A 22,490-nucleotide genomic window follows, 5' to 3' on the forward strand; every position below is an offset into this window, starting at 1 on the left:
AATGAAGGGAAGGGCTGAGTATCAAAATAATTTTTAATTCAAAAGGAATTGAATTATCAGAATCTCGAAGTCTAAAGTTCATCTAGGCCAATTCCCTCTTCTCCTACTGCTGGAATTCCCTCTATGCCCATTAAATGCATAAAATGATGCCTGATGGAACTTTCTACGGGGATACAGTGGAAGAGGATAATTTGATCACTGCCACTGAATTGTAGCCTTTCTAGGGCACCCATTAAACAGTAATTACTGTATTGAAAGAAAAGTGGACTATTCAACAGGATTTTTACAAACACACCACTTGCTCACACCTGTATAAACCACTTTGGGTACAAATATGCATTGTAGGATATTATTCTTGGACACATCCTTCTCTCAAAGCAGCTTCCTTAAGTTCTGCAGAAAAAGTTTTGAGGTCTATTAGGAAAACATGTGAAACATTCAATATAGTCATTCACTTTAAAAATAACAAAATGTTCATTTAGTTCAAATAATGCACTTTTATTCCAAAGCATATCTTCTCTACCAGCATGCTAGGTGGCCTTTGATGTATATTGGAATTCCTTACAAAAATGGGGGAATCTCTACCAGAAGGAAAATATATATATATCCTACTAAGAATTATACATTATATGTCTCCAAAATGGCCTTTAGAACTTTTGGTTGTAAAGGTTTAGGGGTCATGTGAGGAACATGTTTCCACACTGGCAAAAGGTGTGTCCCAGATTGAGTATTCCATAGAAATAGAGATTTCATTTTGCTTAATTTTAGAGGGGATCATGGTCTGTGATGTCCACAAGATGATGTTTTGAGTCTTGATCTCCTGAAGATGAACAGTGTATAATGAAGAATTATCTGAATTCTGACTGGCATGCAGGCAATGCTAACGAAGATAACACATCCGGTGCTGCACGTGTGGGGTGTATGTGTGTTGGTTTGTAATTTTATACCCAACAAAGCACTTCTATTTCGTGTTTTTAGAGTACAAACAGTGAAAGATATTTAAATTACTTGTTAGGCTCATGAAATTATTTATGCACCATTAAAAGATATGTTTCTGGGCAATTTTGGAATGATTCTCCTAAATTTGCCCTATTATTCTCACTCTGATTTAGGAGCCGAATAAACTATATGCTTTCAAATTGCCAATAGGATTTCAGTTGTTGGGCATATAGTTTTATAATCTCTTCTGAAAAGTCCTTCTTTCTGAAACTAGAGAAATAAAAAAGTAGATGAGTTTGAGTGGGGTGATATGTGTCAGTTTTAAACATTGTATTTATTTTATACTCCTGGGCTTGAACTACAGTGGGCTGATAAAATGGCTTTATTTTTCTACTGTTATTATTTTGGTTACTGATCTTGTCTTCTAGTGCCACCTTAATTTCAGTTGTTCCCCCCACCGCAATTCTAGGAATTAACAAAACTCTATTATGGTTTTTGTATATTTACTGCAGGCAAGAACTAAATCAGTATTTAGAAATTACATTAATTCCATCCTCTACACACGGGTGTAAAGGTTATTTGGGTAGTGAAAGCCAATGCATGGGATGGTGAATCTCTAAAGTTAAAGTGCAAAAATCCAAACATTCTCAAAACTAGAAAAAGTAAAGTTAACTCTGAACCATTTTTCTTAATATATTGAGACTAAATGGCACTGCAATTATTGGGGATTTTAGAACATAGACCTCCATAGATAGTCCAATGACTGTGGATATTAGTTTTGTAATAAATATCACATAACAACTAAAAATACCACTCTTTATCTAAGGAAGGATGCATATATTGAGACTGAGTCTCATTTTGCTGCAGATCACAATTTCAATGAATGAGCCAGAACTGTTTTGAGTGACGTTTGACTTGATAAGATCTAACAGATTCACAGAGTTGTGTTTTGTGTTCTATCTTCTATATCAGCAGTTTTCAAGGTGTGGCTCGGGGACCTCTGGGAATCTCCTAGATCCTTCTAGGGGGCCTGTTGGGTCAAGACTCTTTTCATAATAACATTAAGACATTATTTGCCCTTCATTATTCTCCTTATCTCGTGAGTATACAGGGGAGTTTTCCAGAGGCTACTTGACATGACAAGTGATGACACCATCTCTCTAATAGCTACTAAACTTGCATGCTTGTACATTCTTGTGCTTTAAACATTTCTTAAGTTTGATCTCTAATATGGAAATATCACTAGATAATAACCCACATAAATCAAAGCCCTTGATGGTTCTTAATCATTTTAAGTGTAAAGGCATCCTGAGATCAAAGAGTTTGAGAACCACGGGTCTTTACTAATTGTAGAAAAGAAATGAATACTTTATCTTCCATGAAACCCTAAAATACACTACAAAAGGAATCTGGTGTTCTGAGGGATGTATCTAATTGCTTGTTTTGTCTGCTCTGCAATGGGCCACAGGCCAGCACTGCCATAAGTGTTGAGGTCTTTTAAACTTAACACCAGGTTAGTTGCACCGGAATCTACTAATATGGGACTAAAATGGAATGTTGTTGCCAAATATTTTGCAACATTAGATAGAAGTCAGTTCCTACAGAATCTCTACAACTGTGACTTTAAGCTACTATTAATTCTGCTTCATAGTTTGTCTACTAATTAACAGTATCACTGGGTGCACTGGCCATATCCTTTAAAGTCATTTTTAAAAACCCAAATGATTTTTCCTTTAAAAACTATTGCAATAACAGTATGTTTTCAAACAAATTTAGGTTATTTTAATAAGTCATTTCACACAAGTCTAGCTGGATCTATCTTCTATAGTTAATTCACAGAGTAGAATCCTATTTAGAACTGATAAAAAATATAATAGCAACTTTAATTTTGGTCCACAATGAAATGAGCCTGCCTAGACTTCCAGTTATCTTTCATGTCACTTCTTTACTTTGTTGTTTGTTCACTTATAGAACGTTAACTGAGATGATAGACTGAAAATTCCCTATTCTGACACATAATTCACATACTCCCCAGAGCCCAAAGAGGCACAACGTAGCCCAGGGTTTGTCCCCAGGGTGGGAGAGGCGACTATGGGGTGGGGTGGGGCTCTGTGTCCCTGCTTCAACCAGATCAGCTCCTTTTTAAGCTGTTTAAGGGATTCAGTGTAAAAAGAATTACCCATCATTTTAGGCTAAATAACTTTATTAATAATGCTTGTAATAATGAAATAACTTTGAATTTGAATCTATTCTCCTCCAAGGGCACTAACAAGATTTAAGAAAAACACATTATTCTTACTTCATCTCATCAGAAAAGTGAGGATAAGCATTATACCCATTTTTTGGATGAAGTAATAGAATAATAATAATAATAATAATAAAAAACCAAGAGCTACTTTCCTTTTACAATAAGTGATATTTCTGAGATAGAATCCAGTTCTCTTACTCATATTTAACTAACAGTCTATTGTTAAGATGAATAAAACCAATGAAACATTTATATTTCAAACCTGCTATTTATTGTTGCATATATTACTTTCAGACCTGTTATTTCATTTTTACCTGAGAACAGCCCTGTAAGTGTTACCCTGTCTATCATTTCTTCATATGCGAGGTTCTTGCATTACGGACCAGGGCAAGATCACATACGTAGCAAATGGACAAGCAAGGCTCAGCTCAGTGTCTTCAGGTACCAACATTTTCACTATACGGCTGCTTCTAAATAATAATTATTCTATTCCATCAAGTGCAGAAACACATACTGGACAGGAGTAGGCCTCTATCTCCTCTCCCCTTCTCCCTTCCAATTTTAAGCCCCTCAGGATGACAATAACCTGGACCTCCACCCAGCTTGGGGCCCAGTGGGAACAGAACATGAATTAAACAGGACTGGGGAGAAAGGGCCATGACGAGGGAGGTGAATGATCCCACAGTCCAATAAACCTGACCCCTAAGTCTCCCACACTGGGTCAGGAGGCCCAATTATAGGTCTCTTCGAGTTCTTTTTATGATTGACAGCAGCCTGAGGCAAAATTACTTTGGTGTCTGTTAATCCAGCCTCTAATTTTCCCTTTGCCCCTGTACACACAAAGCATCCTGGTGGCCCGGGGTGAGTGATACTGTGCATCCAAATTCAAAATGGTCTTGTTTCCTATAAGAAGACCAAATGAGTTCAACCCCAGTCATCCTCGTGGGGACATTACCTGCAGCTCTGTTTGGAAGAAAAACTTCTGTGGACATTGCGTGCAGTCGTAGATCTTGTCTTCTTGTCCGTGGGCAGAGAAGATGTGCTGCTGCAACTTGTTTGCCTGAACGAACACTGAAATGATAAAAGGGTGGTGAGCTCTGGGTACCTTCTTCTGAAATGCCCTCAGTCAGTGGTTCCCTGTGAACAGACTAGGCTGACCGAAGGGGCGCCTCCTGGGTGCGACCACCGCTAGGGGCCTGGGCAGGCTGACGCACATTTGCTCACAGTTGCCTCTCTGGCTTCTGTTAAGATGCCCTTGACCGAGCACCTAATTCAACCCAAACAGCTCCAAAGTGCAAGCGTATCAAGGCCCCACTCCCTATAAATCTTTGAAAAATAAAGTCGAAAATTGTCAAATGCACAGCAGTGCCTGAACAAAAATGACTCTTATTTCTCAGCAACCCACAGGTTCAGAAATCATAGATGCCAAAGCCCTGTTTATTGTATCTGCCAAAAGTTATAGCTGGCAAACAGTTCTCTGTTTAAATGTGTTAATGCTAAAAATTATATCCCACAGGTACTCTGGGGCACTGTCTATAAATGTGAAACAGAACGCAGGTAAATTCTCTTTGGATACTTTAAGATCAACTCAGCCTACACACTGAATGCAAGGGTTTCAATAATATAAACATGTTCAATTTTAATGACTACAAAACAAGGCCCTAAGACTGTGTAACAGTTTACCTAGGAGACATACTATTAATAATTAAATTGTATATGCCAGAGGCAGTGTTTGGGCTGGCAGAACTGACTTCTGATGGATGCCTGGTGCACTGTGACCTAAAAAAGTTTGTGTCTACAATATTAATCTGTATAGGCAGGGAGAGGATTTATTAAAGATGTTGGCATTTGACTCCGACTCTACTCTAATCATTAAAATTATTCTAATTGCCAGCCAACCTAAAATATTAGAATATTGTTCTTGTGAGTCATACATTTTAATCACATTTCTCATTACCTTAAAAAACTGCTCGGGTTTCCTTTTCCACCTAACAGGCTGTATATTGGAAGGTCTTTTTTTTTTTAATTGTTATTTTGAAAATTACTTCAAGATATACGGAAACAATTCAGGCCCTGTCAGCACAGAAAATGCAGAACTGTTCATGATTAATGCATTTTTGTCTGTGATCCCCATCAACAAGAAGACATGGGGTTTTTATACAGATTGGCAACTAATCTCTGTGTAACTTAGCACATTTTATGAGGCTTCTGGCAATAACATGAAAGGACTATTTTATTGGAGTCTTAATGATGAGGAGAGCTGTGACCCAGTCCCCAACAAGAAGACTTATTACAAGCTTCTATAAAGAACCCAGACTGCTGACCCATTGTGTGTTAAAATAAATAAAATGTCATGGTAAAACATGAGACAATATGTATTTTTAAATACAAATTTGTGAAAATGATAAAATGTCCCAGAAGGAGTGGCTGACGGAATTACTGAACCAAGGAGCCTTCCAGGCAAATGTTGAAGGCAGACGCATCGACACGCTTAGGTCTGACTCATGCTCAGTGGGCAATGAATGTGGGACCTGTTCTTTTTATTTTATTATAGGATGGAAATCCACAGGCTGAATGCAGTGAAGGTTAATAATCAATGTTTAGAATTTTGCTCTGCAAACAAAGAAGTCAATTTTGAGAGGATATATCTTTGTTTTGTTTTGCTTTTTCTGACAAATAAGAAGGAAACATAGCCTTGAGGGGCTTGACCACTGAATCCAAGACACATGCAAAATGATCACACAGCATTTTCCAAAATGACTGTCTCACTGTTGGGGGAGTACCATGAATGCATGTGATCACATTTCAGCCCCTATGGCCTTCAAATTATAGTTTTGAATTTCCGTGTTTTATTTTGCTGCTAAAAACTATAATGCTGCAACATCTAATGAAAGTTTCTTCTTACAATGTACATTTGGGTCAACGTCTACTTTAAAAATACAACTTCCTAGGAAATAAGCACCTCATCTAATCTGTTCATCTGCTCTGTTTTCTAGTTCAAAGAACTTTGGGAGGGTATACCTTTTCTACTTCTCATGGGGAATGTTAAAAAATGCTCCACGTTCAAATAACCTGTGTCGACAAGGCGGCCACACTCTTGGTCAAATGTCTCGTGATGGGAAAGCTGCTCTGTGCAGGCAGTCTTGGCCTCAGAAGCCTTTTCACACCAAGAAAAGGAAAGCGAACAGGACTCAGATGTCGCTTTCTAAATGGCAAAGTGCAAACTTCTAAGCAAACGTGAAATACCATTCGTGCATCCTGACAGTTACCCTTCCTGCCCATTTGAGCCTTTCAGGTGGCCTCGATCAACAATGCCAACCAGCAGAAATCAAACATCTTCTCCCCAGATTGAACTGATACTGAAATGCAAAACTGCAGCACAAATATCTGGAAAAGGCCATGTCAGTGAGAAGTAGGCATTGGTGGGAAAGGCCCAATATGGCTGGGGGACTGTCCCAGGTTGGCCTGAAGTAACCTCCCTACCTGTAAAGCAGACGGGACACTTGAAGGTGCCTCCCATCCCTTCAAAGCTGTGCTCGATCAGGTGGCACTGGAGTTTGGCAGGGGAGTCAAAGGTCTGGCTGCAGAGTTTGCATTCGTGGTTCAATCCTTCATCTGTTAAGGAAAATACAGGAAGAGAAAAGTTGAAACTCATCTTATCTTTAGTTGACTAGTCAGTTAACTTACATATGAAACGGTTTCTAATCACTGAACATAACTCATGTAGTAGAGCACGTGGTTTCTGGTTATTTCATGTTGCTTACGAATTTGTATCAACTTAAAACATTTGAAAATTTAAAATCCAAAGATAATCAGAAAGCAGAGCTTGTCTTAGGGTAATGCATTTTATTAAGCTTTTAAGTAGAATTGATATATCAATAACCAAACTGGTCTATCAACCAAAAAGGCATCTCTTTCTTTTAACTATCACAAATTTATGAGCTGTGTATTTCCAAAGTCTTAAAATAATGGCCCCATAGAAAAATGGGCACTTGTTCTTCAGGCCTTGCCTCTGGTTTATCTAGAAGATTCTAGAGGTTTTCTATGTCTAACCATGAAGTTTTTAGTGGTATTCCATTGACACAGACTCTCTTATTCTACTTCCAAGATTACCTAGCGGTTTTGAGTTATTATTAGTGTTTACAGTATCTTACACATGCTCTTTTTTTCTGCTTGGGACTTCCCCATTTCCTCAGACCCTCTCAGGTCATTGTTTTCTTTACTTTGTAAGACAATTGCAATTTACCTCCTGACCTAGACTCTACCTGTGCTTCTTTAAAGGCACTTTTATAAGCTTCAGGCTTACTTTTGACTAGGCCTGGGGTTTTTTGTTTGTTTGTTTTTTGATATCTTAGGAACAAGATTGTAGAAAATACCTTGGTGTAGTAACAACTGCTACACAAGTGAAATTCTGTGTTACAGATAGAAACTGTTATTTTTGTGTTACTTTTTCTTCATTAAAAGTCTATCGAATTTAAAATTTAAGGATTATGTCAACATCTCAACTTGCCATTATCAGAAATAAACACCTGTGGCTCTAGAACAAATAACCTAATGTGTCTTTTGTGCTTATTTATTGTGTTTTGGATGCTGTTGTTTTAAGCGCTTACAGATAGGCATTCATTTCACTTAGCAACAACTACCATTATTCCCATTTTACAGGTGAGAAAAATGAGGCCTAGAGCATTAAAGCGACTTTGCTCTGAGTCACAGAGGCAACAGCCAGTGGAGCTGGCACCCAAACCAAGAGAGCCTGGCTTCAGGGACGGTGACCGGAGCAGATATGCTCATAGCTGCACTGGCTACTCCCATACTCACAGGGAAGAGTAAGGGTTAAGAGGTTGCAATTTAATGGGCTTCTCATCAAGTTTATACTTTTATCTTACTTGCAGTGGTTGAAACGTTCCCAAGAAACATCTGTGTCAGATATTCTGGGTCTAGGCAATGAAAGCCGTATTTGTACCATGGGGGTAACGAGTCTATACTCTAGTTATTTCCTCTCATTCAACGCAACATGCATGTGGAAAGTGCTGCACCAGTTGATCTTACTGGCAACACAAAGGCCCAATTACAAAGTGAATTATTATTAGCTAACTAGGAGTAAAATCGCTCTATTTGTATTCCTAGTCTTTCTTCGCACACAAGTATGAGCCTTTAGAAGCAGAGGATTGGAATGCGTAAAAAGAGAGGCAAAGCACTAATTAAGCCACCCCAGTACTGTCTACATTTCACAAGAGGGAAATACCTACTCTGTATTTGGGTGGCACAGTAAATTTCTTGATTATAATTATGTAAGAAGGAGTTTAATTGTGCATACTGACATGACAACGGGTTATAAAGAAGCTTTAGGGATTACATAAGATCAAGGGGTTTTCATCTGTTCTTTACTTCTTTTTTTTAAATTCTGAAGTCACCCAAAATTTTCCAAATCTTAGATATTAAGAAATGTAAGGAACATTACTGTAGGGAATTGGATCAGTAAGTTCATCATCAGAAACACTGGCCAAATTTAAATGTTTACTCTTTCTTCCTTGCTGCAATGCCTTCATTTTGGTAGGAACAAGGTGACGAGAGCTTTCATTTCATCTTCTAATCGGGTGTTTTGCAGAAGAACCAAAATGTGGCCTATGGGTGAGAGTTTTATACACATTTGTTCCAGACTTCTTAAACTTGCAATATTTGTGAATAACAGATACAGGCCTGAGTGGGTTTTCCTGGGCGCAGTGACTGTTACATGAACATAAAGAGATTTACACAAGGTAGGACATCTTTAACGTGATGTTCTCTTTATTAACTGTAAGATTTGATTTGGAACAACAGAAGGGAAATAATTATAAGATACATGTGTATGAGTTCAAGGAAAATGTCCTCATCAATTCTGATTTATTTCCTATCCAAAGAACTGAGAAGTTCTACCACAAAATGTTAAATAATCCAAATTTGGTCAAGTGAACTCATGCAAAGGTGACAAACAATCTAAAATATTTATGCATTACAAGTACAGACTTATTTTTCACAAATTCCACATTTTGTGGAGGCATTCAGTGACAGAGTGATAATAGCATCCAGCCTTTTCAGAACTCCTTATAGTTTAAAAGCACGCTGCAATACAGACAAAACATTGGAAGTTTCACCTGCCTCTTGTTTCTAAGTTACATAGAGGTCTTTTCTAGAACATAGCATTTCCTAACTATTTGAGTAGGACAGAAAATATATCTGGATTATTATGCAGCAAATGACAGATAAGCAAAAGCTAGTATGCTCCAACCTAGACAGTGAACATACCCACACACTTCTCTCAGCTTTATGAACTTCCCAACTCATCTTCCCCATGCTCTTACTTGTTTAATACTGTGGGGTCAAATGGATGAGAGGGGTGGGGGACCCACAACATTTTTACAACTGGTTGACAGAATTCATTTCATATTTTTTTAATTGAATAAGAGGGCATATTTGTAATGGAAAACTAATAACATTTATAAGAAGGATTTCAGAAGTTTATCCTTATTCAGAGTCTCTTTTTAACTCAGGTTTTATGTATTCTGTATTTACATGTGTAAAACGATGTATTTCTGTGTCTTAATTTTCAAAAAATTTCTAAAAAAACCCTTAGTACTGGGGGCTGTAGCTGAGTTAAGCCCTGTTTACTGTCAAAACTGGGCTTCTCTCCTTACTTCTTTCTGTCTGCTATAAAGTAGCATAGGACAGTGAAGAATAACCGTTTTCAATTTGAGGTCACTGTTCCTGAGGTGGCACCAGCAATATCTCCAATTTCAGGGGAATTTAAGCCTTAGACTCAGGATTTTGCCCAGCAAGCCCCAACTTGCACCTTACCTGTTTCTCTCCCTTCGTCCTAAGGTGCCAAAGCTTAAGAAATTCAAAACAACCATTTCTGCCCTCTGGAAAGGTAGCAGCTGACAGTAATGGGGTAATATAGTCTGACTCATTTATTAAGAAGAGAGATTCTGAGCCAATTGATTTAATAACCATTACAATATTCCATTAAGGATGTAATAGGCTAGTGCAGCCCTATTTTTTAATGAAGAGTTATAGATGGGATCTAAGGATGAAGCTTCTAGATTTTTCTGCCTCTTTTCACTTATGCATATTCTCCGTATTTTCTACAATGAGCACAATTTGTCTTTGTAGGTTACTTTGAAAATTAAAGAACAGAAATCACTACCCTTTCTAGAGCCTATTAATAGAGAGATTGATTACAACACTGAAATAACCAAAAGGTTAGACAGGAAATGAGCCAATTATGAAGTAGAGAAAACTCCAGTTCTGAACATTACACTGAAAAGCATTCTAGCCAAATACATGTGAAAACAGAAATTAGCACAAGGGAGAAACATCGGAGTGCAAATTAGCCACCTGAGTAAGAAGAATATGGAGCTTTCAGTGTAAGCCCCTATCTTTCCAAAACAAACAGAAAACCCCTGTGCTGCATACTGGTGGGGGTGGGGGGAGTATGCATGGGGCCAGCACTTGGGTCCAATGTCAGGAAAGGCGAGAGTGAGGCTCTCACCACGGAGAACATGCTGGAGGCCAGCAGCTCCCCATCCTGGTCAGCCACTGGGAAGCATGCCCAAAGATGGTTTGGGCATAACTGAGAAATAATTTCATGTTTGTATTGTATATAAGTTTCAGCTAAAATAATCATTTCCATTCATTAATCTTCATTTAAGTGTGAACATAAATGTAAGCAGGAATCAAGTCCACATAGAAGAGACTGATGCTAATGTAAATATTTACTCCAATATTAAATGTTTCCAAATACATAACTGCAGTACAATCTCATTGCCTTAGCAGGAATGTGACAATCATTTACAAAACTTCGTGCTACAAGAACACAATCTGTTTGTCTAAGGCCAGTTCAAAGGAGAACCATAATTTCTTGTTCTCCAAGTCCTAAAACCTAGACCAACACAACTATGAAATCAGTGAGTTTTGTAACAGAAAAAAATCATAATTACCATTTGGATGCTCAAACACAACTGAAGTTATAAGCTCCAATATGGCAATTGTTAGCTTAACACAAGATGCTGACATTTCAACATAAGCTTTAACAAGGAAAACCCTTTAAGCAGCCTCCAGACTGTGTCCCATGTTTATACTCCTTTTCCTTCAATAAAAACAAAAATCGAGAGCAGCTACAAGCAAATGTTCAGTGGTTGACTTACATGCAGCTGTTGTTCTGGGAATCACTGAGGGCCCCCTTACATTGTCTGATCAACACTGCAGCCATTACTGAGGACCAATTTGTAACAGTTTATAAGTAGAACTCCTTCTTCCATTTACCCTTGAGACTGGCCAGAAGGGTCCTCCAGCCTCTTCCACTGCATAAATCTATAGGCTAAAGTCCAAAGATATAAACTCCTTCTGGTACATCATGTGGTGAGGGCCATACTTAAAAGGTTCTGATCTGTGTGGGAGTAAACTCTGCCCTTTGAATCCAAACAGAGGAATCAAATGCCCTGCACTCGTAATTTTTCCAGTTCAAATGTGTATACCACTATATCCTTACATATATTTTTAAATCCCAGAAAACTATGCCCTAAACCAATTCCAAACCCCCAATCCTTTACTTTGCTTTTCCTCTTGCCTGACTTAATTTCCAAGCACACATTTATAAGCTAGGGGTCTAAGGAGTAACAAAGAAAAGCCATACATGACAAAACTTACCCCTTGGCTATGCTGGCTCACCCTAGAAACCAGGAGTAGAAAAATAGGCAGACTGTACTGTAATTTGCCATGTACACAGCCTTCCCATCTTTCTAGGTCCATAGTGCTCAGGCCACTATAATTTGTTGCATCATATACTGTACATATTTCACAACTGTAACGTAAACACACTGAGGTGTTAATTTCACAAGGGAGAATATTACTTAGGTCTTAAAGTTTGCCAGGAGATTAGTCACAAAGCCTCCAAAGAAAGGCAGAATTTGCGAGCATGGAATATTGTGTGAACCTTTCCTTTCAACTCGTTCAGAAATCCTGCCCTATTCTCGACCAATTCAATATGAAAATGAATGTTGCCTGAAGATCGATGCTAGCAACTTCTTGGATTTTTCTCACTGGCAATATGGGAATGTCTGCCACTGTCAGTATTCTATGCCACACAAGAGACGAATATGAGACACAAGCCCAAGGCTCACAATAAAAGAGAAAGGGCTTTGGGAATACTGAGAGTAAATGAGCACCCTGCACCTTGACTTGGATTATCCACACATGCCTAACCCTTAGGTATTCTCAAGAAAGGCAAAATGGTTTACTTCTGGGTGTCTCAGCCAAAATCTTATTTCAAGGAGACCTAGGAGGTGCATCCAAGTCTGTATGTAACTCCGCTACCCCCTGCTTTTGACCAGTGGTCTAAAGGCTTTGATGCTTTTGGACTTTATAAGCAAAGCCATTGATACTGACACTGTTATTTCCTGTCTTGAACTTCTCATTATCAGCAGGGCTGGAGCAGGAAATGATTCAACTGGGGTAGGCTGCATTGTACCCAGCAGATTTTGAAGAGCCCAGGGGCTGCCTAGAGCCCCATAAACATCAGCAGCTTGGAAACTAGCAGGAGGTCCAGGTGGGTCGGGCTAGGAGAGTCAGGCAGTGGGATTTTTAGATGCTCTGAGATGCAATACTCTTCAATTCCTTGGCTATTATTATCAGGTGTGGGCAGTAGTTATTAGAATATTCCATGGAGGAGAAAACACCAGAATGCTGTTCAAACAGTAAACAATAAAACAAGCAAGCCACTAAAAAAAGATGGCTTCCCTCCATCTGAGGGGACCCAGCAGTGATACTTCTGGCACAAGTTTGGCACAGACTAAAAGTACCTTCCAAACTTGACCAGCATGTTGGCACCTCCAGGTCTCCACGTTTTCTTCTCTACCTTCCTGATCTGAACATAAGCCCCCTTGCCGACGTCTCAGAGGAATCATACAGTGCCAGCAAATTAGCTTTAAAGGTAACAATTTGGGCTTTAAATGTTTTTATTTTTAAAAAAGCAAACCTGGTGTTTGGTAAGGCACTGATAAAAATCACTGAGCTTCCACCCTCCCCACTCCCCCCAAAAAATATTCTTTACCAAGGAAAGAAGAAAGCAGTACATGTTTCATAGTAAAAAAAACAAAACAAAACCCATTATCCCTGAAAAAGGCAAAGTTGGATAGGGCTGGAAGTGACGACTGAGACTGACTAAGACCAACTCAGGCTGAAATACAGCCTTCAGGTCTCTGCAGAAATCAGGCTTGCTTCTAAAAAAAAGCTAGCTTAGTGTCTTTGGCTTCAGCATATGCCCTGTATTGCACTAAAAGGGATTCAGTTTTCTTGAACAGTCAGTTTCCCTTTTTCTGCTGACTTGAATGGGAAGGTAACCCTTTTTCTTTTGCGAAGTTTTCACCACGTAATCTTTAGTCCTGCTCTGTTGTCTGCCTTGACGGAAGGTTTGTGAACACACAAAGACTGTAGAAAAAATTCCCTTCCACTTCACATAATAATTAGACATAAAGATGATTGGAAATAGCATGTTTCCAAATCAGGAAGGCGTTTCAGCTCTTGCTTTGCCTATTAAAGAGTAGTGGGTGGCTGCCCGGGATATCTTAACACCAAGACAGTGCCAAGAACTGCATTTTGGAATATACATCAATTCATGCTATGAGGCAAGTTTTAGGAGAGCATATATATCAAGTGCCTAGAACAGTATGTGGCTCATAGTTGGAACTCAATAAATATTTATTGAATTTATGGCAAATATATACTTAGCTAGTCCTACATCTAATTTCATTGGAACAAAATGCCAAGACTAACACCAAAATGGTATCTATTATTTATCCATTGAGTTTTAGACGTTTGCTCTATTCCATACACATTAAGCCCTAGACGTTTGACAATTCTGGACTAGCCAAATTTACCTTAGACCATTTGCCTTCCTTATTTCCTGAAGTAAGACTAAAATGCTTTGGCAAATCCAGCATTAACAAAGCGACTGTCTCATCTGCTAGTTTATTTCTGGAAAGAAACTGATGAGTCAAAACTCATCCTTAATTTTAGGAGTAAATATGTTATTATGCATTTTTGTATCTGAAGTGCAAAAACATAACCATATGAAAGAAGGGATAAATTACCTTTTATTTGTCCCAAGTCATAGAGAAGTCAACTACATCATACATCCATGACCCATAGTTCATGTTTTAAGCAAGTTGTATTAGTAGCTATGTATGCTTATATTACACAGCTCCATCACTTTAACTAATACTGGTTAAATCAGATGTATGCATTTGTTACACTCTTTGCTTAAAATTTCTCTTGTTTGATATTAAATACCTACTATTAATGCCCTCCCATCTGGGACTTCTGGCACTGGTGGAAGTACAGGTATATTTACCTTCGAGTACTGCACAAAAAAAAAACACAAATTGGTAAAATCGAAAGAGGATAGTTCATGCAGCATACACTAAATGTAACCTGCTTTAAAGTTCAATCTGTTGGGACAACATCTTCAAGAACTGAGATGGTGCAATAGTCAATATTAATTCCACACAGCAGTGGGCCAGCCACTCAAGCTATGCACTGGACATAGCTCTTATCAGGTATGTTTTTGTGCTGCTGTGCTAAGTTTATGGCAAGGGCCTTTTCATTTTCTTTTCTTTTTTTTCTATCTTCTTCTTCTTCTTGGCATAAAGCCACTAGTTATCTGAAGGAGGAAGTCTCTAAACAGTGAAAAGCTGTTTATCCTTACTAGAAAGCATAGCTTGTTATTGCTGATGATTTTAAAACAAACAAAAAATAAAAAAAAAAACCCAAATCAAACAAACAAAGGAAATGGAATGAGGTTCACCAGCATCTCTAAATAGCAGGGATAACAACAACCATGGAGTTTTTAATGTCCACAGGTTTCAGATGAAAAACGAGTTGGGCATTTCCAAAGCTAATTATCTAAGAAACTTATATTATTGATGAGACTATTTTATTATTGCAAAGATGACATCTTCTCTCCTAAACCATGGTGTTTAGAATCAGGTTCACCACCAAAGAACAAGTCAAATCTGCGATGGGGCATGAGGGTGTCAAGGGGACCAGGGTCCCTCAGATTTCCAAGGGACCTTATCCTTTCCTTTCATTTTGTCTGTGGCAATACTAAGGGCATCCTAAACAGCAATGCAAAAATCACAGTACTGCATGTTATTTGCAAATGACTCACATTTTTATTGTTCTACTGATGTGACCTTAGAAAGTTGGCCTTGAAGAATAAAAAATGGTAATGGTGCAATAAATGCAGTAAGATTTCTAAAAACAGTTTGTTGGAAATGTACTGTGAAACTTCTTCTAATCAAACGATGCCACCCCTTAGAGAAATTTTCCTGTGCATTATTAAAGTGATATACTGCAGTACTAGTTAGAGCTCCATAACCTTTAAATTGCCTGATTGTAATTAAGGCCACTAGTTTTATTTAGGAAGGTTCAAGGAGGCTCAATTTAAGTTGGCTTAACTAGTGTGAATTTAATGTCATGCTGCCAGAAGGCAGAGGAGTGCTCTGGCCTGGCTGTTCTGTGGTACATGCAGCTGTGGGGTCATGGATTCTAAATTAAGCCCAGATTTAAAGAAACTACAGATATCAGGAAGTAGCTGGGTGTGCGAACACACATCCCCACGTTTGCAACGTGTACATCATTCATTCATTCACTCACTTATTCATTATACTGGCAGTTTCCTAATTTGGGAATCTAAATATCTCTATTTATATTGTGAGTAGAAGCGGTTTACAGTTACTCTTAAAGGCATAATGCTCACTTTCATTGCAAGGTGGGGGCTTAAGGCAATGTCCAATTGGCATTCACGATTTCAAATAAAATCTGCATATAACAAAGTTGTAAAGACAGGAATGTTGTTTGCATTATAAATGAATCTCTTAGAAGGAAAACTTACAGTTAAGTATATGAGAAGAAAATAAAGGTGCTACTCGGACAGGCCATTAAATGGAGTGCTAAGAATAAATACATAAACTTCACACAAAGGGCAGCAAATGAAGGACAGAAAACAAAAGATCAGCTACAATGAAGGTATTTATTGCATAGACGAGAAGAAGCAAAAGGGAGCTGCCAAAAGAAAACATTTAAGGATTTGACCCATGTTCAATATTTTACTGGATGTGAGCTCAAGAACATTCATCTCTGGATAGAATGCTGGCAATTTTCTGTAGCTCCAACGGCAATAATGACAAAGGAATTTCTTTACAGCCAAGTGGCTCAAGCAGCCAACGATGTTACCCCTATATAATTAATAACAATAAGCAATTAAAGAGAACAGCAGGTTACAACTAAAAGGTGTCAATATATATCAGCAAAGGAAAAAACTGCAACACATGTAAAAGAAAAATAAACATATAGTGTGTAAACCTATGTACAGTTTCTTCTTCCACACTGTATTTCAGATAAAGCTTTTATGTTTGAGGAAAAAATAGAGGATGACCTAAAACTACTATAAGGTGATTAACATCCTTCCAAAAACAAATAATGCTCCCAGGGCTCAGAGAAATCTTAAAAGTGCTATGGGAAATAGGATTTTTCATGAAAGCACAGTGGAGTTGGCTGACCACAATTTGGCATTATCCTTTTACTAAGAAACATTCTAATAAATACCTCCCCAAACTGTGTTTGTTGGCTCACGTATTTTCAAGGATCCCAGAACATTGTGCTTTTTCATGTAAAATGGAGGAGAAAGCAATAACCTAGGAATGTGCAGGAAAAAAAGAAAGAGTAAATGTTATGTATTTGGCTAAATGCTGAAATGTTCGATAAAGGTTAGAAAGGGCTTTGGAGACAATCTGACTATGGACTTGTTTAAAGGATGAGAAACTGACACCAGAGATACTGACTGGCACGCCCATGAGGGCAGTGTTTGGGCCACGGCAAGTGCCACAATTCAGAGCTCCTGAATCCAGTATCACACTGTCAATCCTCACCTAAAAAATTTTCTTCTCTCTTAAGTTGTCATTTAAGCAAAGCAAAAATTATCATCTTTCTAGACCTTTATTTATCTGTAAGGAGCTATTATACTTCTCTGCCATAGGGCCACTCCTTCAATCCCTGACAAGACAAAGCCTGACTTTATTCCAATCCACCTCGTCCTCTATTTCCTAAGCAACCACATGAAGGTCTGTGAAAGTGCTCCTCTTCCTTCAGGGAAGCAAAGCCTTGGCTAATTTTCAGCGCCTGTTGATAATGGAAAGTTAAGTTCCCCATACCTGCAGACTGTGCCAAGGAGCTAGGAACAGCACTGTGGGCAAAGCACTTTGGTCTGAGCTGTCAATCTCCAAGACCCAGTCGAGGTTATCCAGCTCATGGCGGAAGGCATCCACGGCTGAATGCTCCCGCTTCCTTTCAGTGGAGATCACCCATTGATTTGGTTAAACTGTCACCTGAAACTCTGTGGAGACTGGGCCTGAGCTCTTCTTTATGGAATAATACTTATTCTGAAACAGAGACTGATTTCTTAATCCTCCTCTGCCTTCTTTAAGTGTCTGAATCATTCCCAGAGATGGTGCTAAACAGAGTATTTGGGAAAAACTGGGACTGCATGCATATTCCTCAGTGTGTGGCTTCCTAAAAAGGTAAGGCCATACTTATGTATGGAAAATAGGTTAGCTCAATATGTTCCTAACCTACTTTTCCCTCTTGGGCATCATCGTGGAGGCACCGGCACATCTAGACACTATAGGCTGAAGCCAAGATGTTACTGGCATACCAATGAGTCCCACTCAGTTCTACTTCCTTCTGTCTGTTTCCTGTCAATGAAGAGCAGGGGAGTGAGAGATTTATTATCTGAGAAGGGAAAAAGGAAGGAAGAGGGAGGAGAAGGAGAGAGAGAAGGAAGATAGGAAGAAAGGGAGGGAGGGAGGGAGGGAGGAAGGAAGGAAGGAAAAAAGGAAGGAGGGAAGGAGGGAGGGAGGCTGGCCAGAAGATTCATGTTATAACAAAGATTTCTGTCTTATTTCTACTTAGCTTCAAAGTATGGTGAAGATGTAGCTATTCCTAGGTGTTCTGTTAGGTCAAAATCCAAATCTAAAGACTATGAAATGGGCCTAACCAAAACCATGGATTATTTAATAAGCATATCTGTTAAAGGAAGATGAGACACAATAATTAAGGACAGCTTTCTCAGCTAGCAATTCCTTGTATTACCTTCTGCAAAGCTATTAAATATTTCTAAGACTATAATGCCAAATTATAAAGATGCTTTGGGCACAATAAATTTTTAATCCCCTATCTTTACGACAATTTTTCTAAAACCTGAACCAGCTCAGTCAAGATCCATTTTAAAAATTTAAATATTGTATACTGTGTCAATATAAAGAAGGCTGATAATTTTCTAATGCAAAAGGAATTCTATTGGAAAAATGTCATTAAAATATCTATTAATGGCTTTAAACATTTTATATATTTAAAAGCTTTGCTTGCCCCTTCATTATGTGATGTGATCAGCATAGAATTCCAATGCTGGCTTAAACAATCTAAGTAGAAATCTGATACTCACACGTGTAAAATTGATGTATTTTCTGAAAGCAAATCATATTTAGCTACCTTATCAATTTCATTCTTAGTAAAGAAAAACATAAAAGTACAGGATAAAAGGTGAACTATGGTCATCTTTGGGGCTTCTTCTGAAATGCTATAGTCATGTTTGGTTTCTTAAAGACAGAGGTTAGCATGAAAGTTCTTGTATCTGAAAATCTGGAGAGAAGTAAGTACTTGGTATAATTTTCTAGGATAGTAACTGTTAGATAAGATAAAAGGCATAATTATAGTCTGCTATGAGCTAGCAATGAAAGCTTTCCTTTCTCTGAGTATTGGAGGAAAGGCAGTTCAGGAATTGAAACAAGAGTGCATAATAGAGATTAGCATTGTATGAATATGCAGAAAGGAATAAGGTACAGTAAGTATTTGTGGAGTAAATGGAAATTTTCACCCAGAATTTCCTGCCTGGCCTTAGTGCATTTACCTACCAGTGGGTGCTTACCATGGCAGAGAGCTTCTGGTCAAGCCCAGGCAAGGGGTGGGAAGAAAATGGCCATTCTCTCCTCCCTTCCCTCCCTGGCACCTAATTGGTCTGGTGCCCAGTAGTCACCAGAGACACGCCTATAGAGGTTCTGCTGGGAGGGGCCGGCAGGGCGAAGAATGCAGGCTGCAGCCACAAGAGACAGATGGAGCCGGGGCTGGCTACTGAACTTGAGCAAGTTGTGAGTGATAAAAACCCTTTCTCCCAACCTGCCTGTCCCCCTTGTCCTCCTTTAGTTTCGCCAAGTTCGTAGCTAACTTGCCCCAGGCAGGGAACCCCCTTACTCCCGAAGCTACAATATTTTTAGCATATTTTAAATTGATCACAATAACTGACCATGCATAGATACTTATATTTAGAGAAAAAAAGCCCAGTAACAAAATTAATTTTCTTCCCTGGAATGAACATTTCCTTAACTAAATATTGGCTAAGCTACTTCAAAGAATTAAAAATAAAATAAATTTCAGAGAATCAGACATAACTGTCCATCACAATAACCTTATGAGGGAGCACATGATTGATGAGGAAGCTGTCAATTGTCATTTTAGCCTGACTAGTCCATTCTGATGAACAGCATCACTACCTACTGGCATCCCCAGTACAGGTGGACAACCTCTCAAAAAGGAACAACAGGAGAAAGCATGCAACTGAGTGACACCCAGAGGACCCAGAATCTGGGCATCTCTGTTTTGAGATGAATTTTAGAAATTCTGTCTTAAAGTGATAAGAGCAAAAGAAATTGCAAATCAGAGTAGTCACTGTGGCTTTAACTCACCCACTTAGGTCGATGTATTACCTCATCTACTGCAAAAAGATCATACTTCATACTCAGGCCAACGTGACTTTTAAGCACAAGAAGTTGAATGAAGTATCTACACAGTTCCAGTTCAGTACCCACTCTTGTTTTTGAAAGGCCTGTGTGAAGGAGACTCTTATCACTGCTCAGAGTATTACATGGAAGGTACGTTTTCCTCCCACTTCCTCTGCCTGAGGATGGTTACACATACAGCAAATCCTTTACATAGCATTTCCCAGTTTTCAAACTGTGTGACGTGGGCTTCTAAACATGGATCCTTGGTTAATCTGCTCAATAACAGGAATTGGCCCAGGTCACCCAAATCCTAGCAAGAGCTTAACAGATGTGGGGAGTTCCCATGGAAGTGGACTCAAATCTGGGTGTAGGCTCCAGATTATGGGGAAAAAATAATTAAATTTCAACCAAGTGCTGGGTTAAATCATGTGCAATCCTTGGGTTATTGGGTCCCTGTGCTCGGGATGATGAGCAATCACCCTCGGCAGGTCGTGTGGGTGATGTGTGTTTGGTTAAGGCTGTGACTCACAACAGGGAGAAAAATGAGAAAAATGTACTTTCAGCATGGATCTTTCTGATTACCTTAATGGTTTATTTTAGAGCCCTTTTAAGGTTTAAGGACAAACAGGTGATGCTCTTTTTTTAGGCTATTATTTTAGAATTCAACAAGATCAAGTTCAACACTTGGCATTCAAAAATCTGACTCATTCATGAAGAAATAACATATTTCAGTTTTGCTGGTAGGGGTGAGAAAACCAATATGATTCATTTTATTAACCAAACCTGTTTTTAAAAACCAAAAACATCCTTATTTTCAAACTGTGTGAAGCAAGGCAGAATCATTTGTTTCCCAACAAATGGTACCAGTTACAAGGCTGTTTTCATTCCTCATGTGGAGATTTTCACATAGACTGTTAAATATAACTTACTGAGTTGATTTGGAATATACCAAGAAAAGCATATACCGTGCAGCTCAAATGATTGGAGTTAACAAAAACAAACAAACCCTCCTTGGCCCCCAGAAATGTAAATAAAAAGTTGGATTTCCCTGTACTACATTTGATTGCATTAATTGATGTTTGAAAAAAATCTGTTGAAAATAAAGCCCAGCAGTAGCATTTTTCTTTCCTAAATCACAATAGCAGCGCATTACAAACCTTACCAAAAGGTCCCCTGGCACGACTGTAAAGTTTCACTCTGGCAGTAAAATGCATCTACTGTGTGTTCTCCATTTTCATCTCTACCCTCCCAAATATGTAAGAAAGCAGGTCACAAATGCAATTAAGCTTCCTTGCACATTGATTAAATATTAATTTCTGATGAAGTCTCAGAAATTGAATAGTCAGCCACTAAATCCTTTTTAATTTACAAAAAAATTAGATCTTATTCACAGGGTTCAGGCTCTGATAGCAGGTGGACCATTATTATGTAGTCCAGTTTTGTAATCTGCCATTTTTCCACTGTCACAAAGGTTGATGTCAGGGTGGGAGGGAAATGTCTGATGTATGTGGCATGCCCTTGGTAGGCCTTGCTTAATAGCAAACACAGACCTCTATCAGAGGCTTCAACTGATTCACATTGCAGTGGATGGAAGAGGCAGTATTTATAAAAGCCACCATAGACATTATCTGCAAAGACTCTCTTTCTGTGCACCGTGGTGGCATGATTTTTAAAACTCATGCTTTGGAATCACTCAGCGGTGGTAGGATGCCCAACCCTGCCTCCAGCAAGCTGTGTAATCCCACCTACGACACTTAACCTGGCCTTAGTTGAACCGTCCATCCCACGGCGCTAAGTACCTACATCCTGGGGCTGAGAGGGAGACTCTATGGAGATAAACTATACCAAGTGTCTAGCACCATGACTGGCCTCCAGCAAGTATTCTGTAAACATCAGTGATTTTGTTATTAAGAGTGAAACAAATGTTGGCTCCCTTTGTTGAAAAACTTCTATGAAGTGTTTTTACTCTTTAGAGTTCCTTTATTGACTTTCTTCCTCTGTATTTCTCCCTATAGAGAAAAGAGAGAGAAGAAACCAGAGAAGGATCAAGCGGCTGGGGGCAGAGAGGCGCTCCGGTTCCGCGTGTTCGGCGGCAGAGGAGTGGACGTGGAGAGGTCCGCAGAGTTCTTCTCCGTGGCCAGTTCTGAGAGCCGCCCCGAAGCCCCTCTGGGGGTCATAGCGCTCGGGAGGCAGGCCCGAGACAGCGGGGTGTGAGGCCGGAACCACCGAGGCTGCTGGGCGGCAATGTGCTCGCCGCAGGCTGGCAGGACACCGGCCTCGGGAACGCGCGGGGCTGCCAGGGGCCTGGCGAACATGGGTCAGCCTCCTGGACGGGCGTGGTTCTTCGGTCAGATCCAGCAGAGACCCTTTGTTAATTTTTTTAATTTAGCCCAGACACTGATGAGGCTATCTCAGCATATGGTGATCAAACTTTA

General features: G+C 39.1%; 1 protein-coding gene across 7 annotated transcripts in view; it reads right to left on the reverse strand.

Annotated features, from left to right (window-relative positions):
• ZNF521 (zinc finger protein 521) overlaps positions 1-22,490 on the reverse strand; it is a 263,566-nt gene that overhangs the window by 21,290 nt on the left and 219,786 nt on the right. For 3 of the 7 annotated variants that reach the window (XM_017640229.3, XM_037025460.2, XM_037025452.2), the window contains 3 exons: positions 14,517-14,582; positions 6,671-6,802; positions 4,143-4,258 (listed from right to left, as the gene is read on the reverse strand). In XM_017640229.3, the coding sequence (XP_017495718.1) occupies positions 4,143-4,258; positions 6,671-6,802; positions 14,517-14,582 (314 nt within the window). Of the gene's footprint in view, positions 1-4,142; positions 4,259-6,670; positions 6,803-14,516; positions 14,583-20,019; positions 20,160-22,490 lie in introns of those variants that run through there. The other 4 variants (XR_012121096.1, XR_012121095.1, XM_037025476.2 and 1 more) reach the window with 2 other exon arrangements.

This window comes from Manis javanica, chromosome 9, assembly GCF_040802235.1.
Source record: "Manis javanica isolate MJ-LG chromosome 9, MJ_LKY, whole genome shotgun sequence".
NCBI classification, from domain to species: domain Eukaryota; kingdom Metazoa; phylum Chordata; class Mammalia; order Pholidota; family Manidae; genus Manis; species Manis javanica.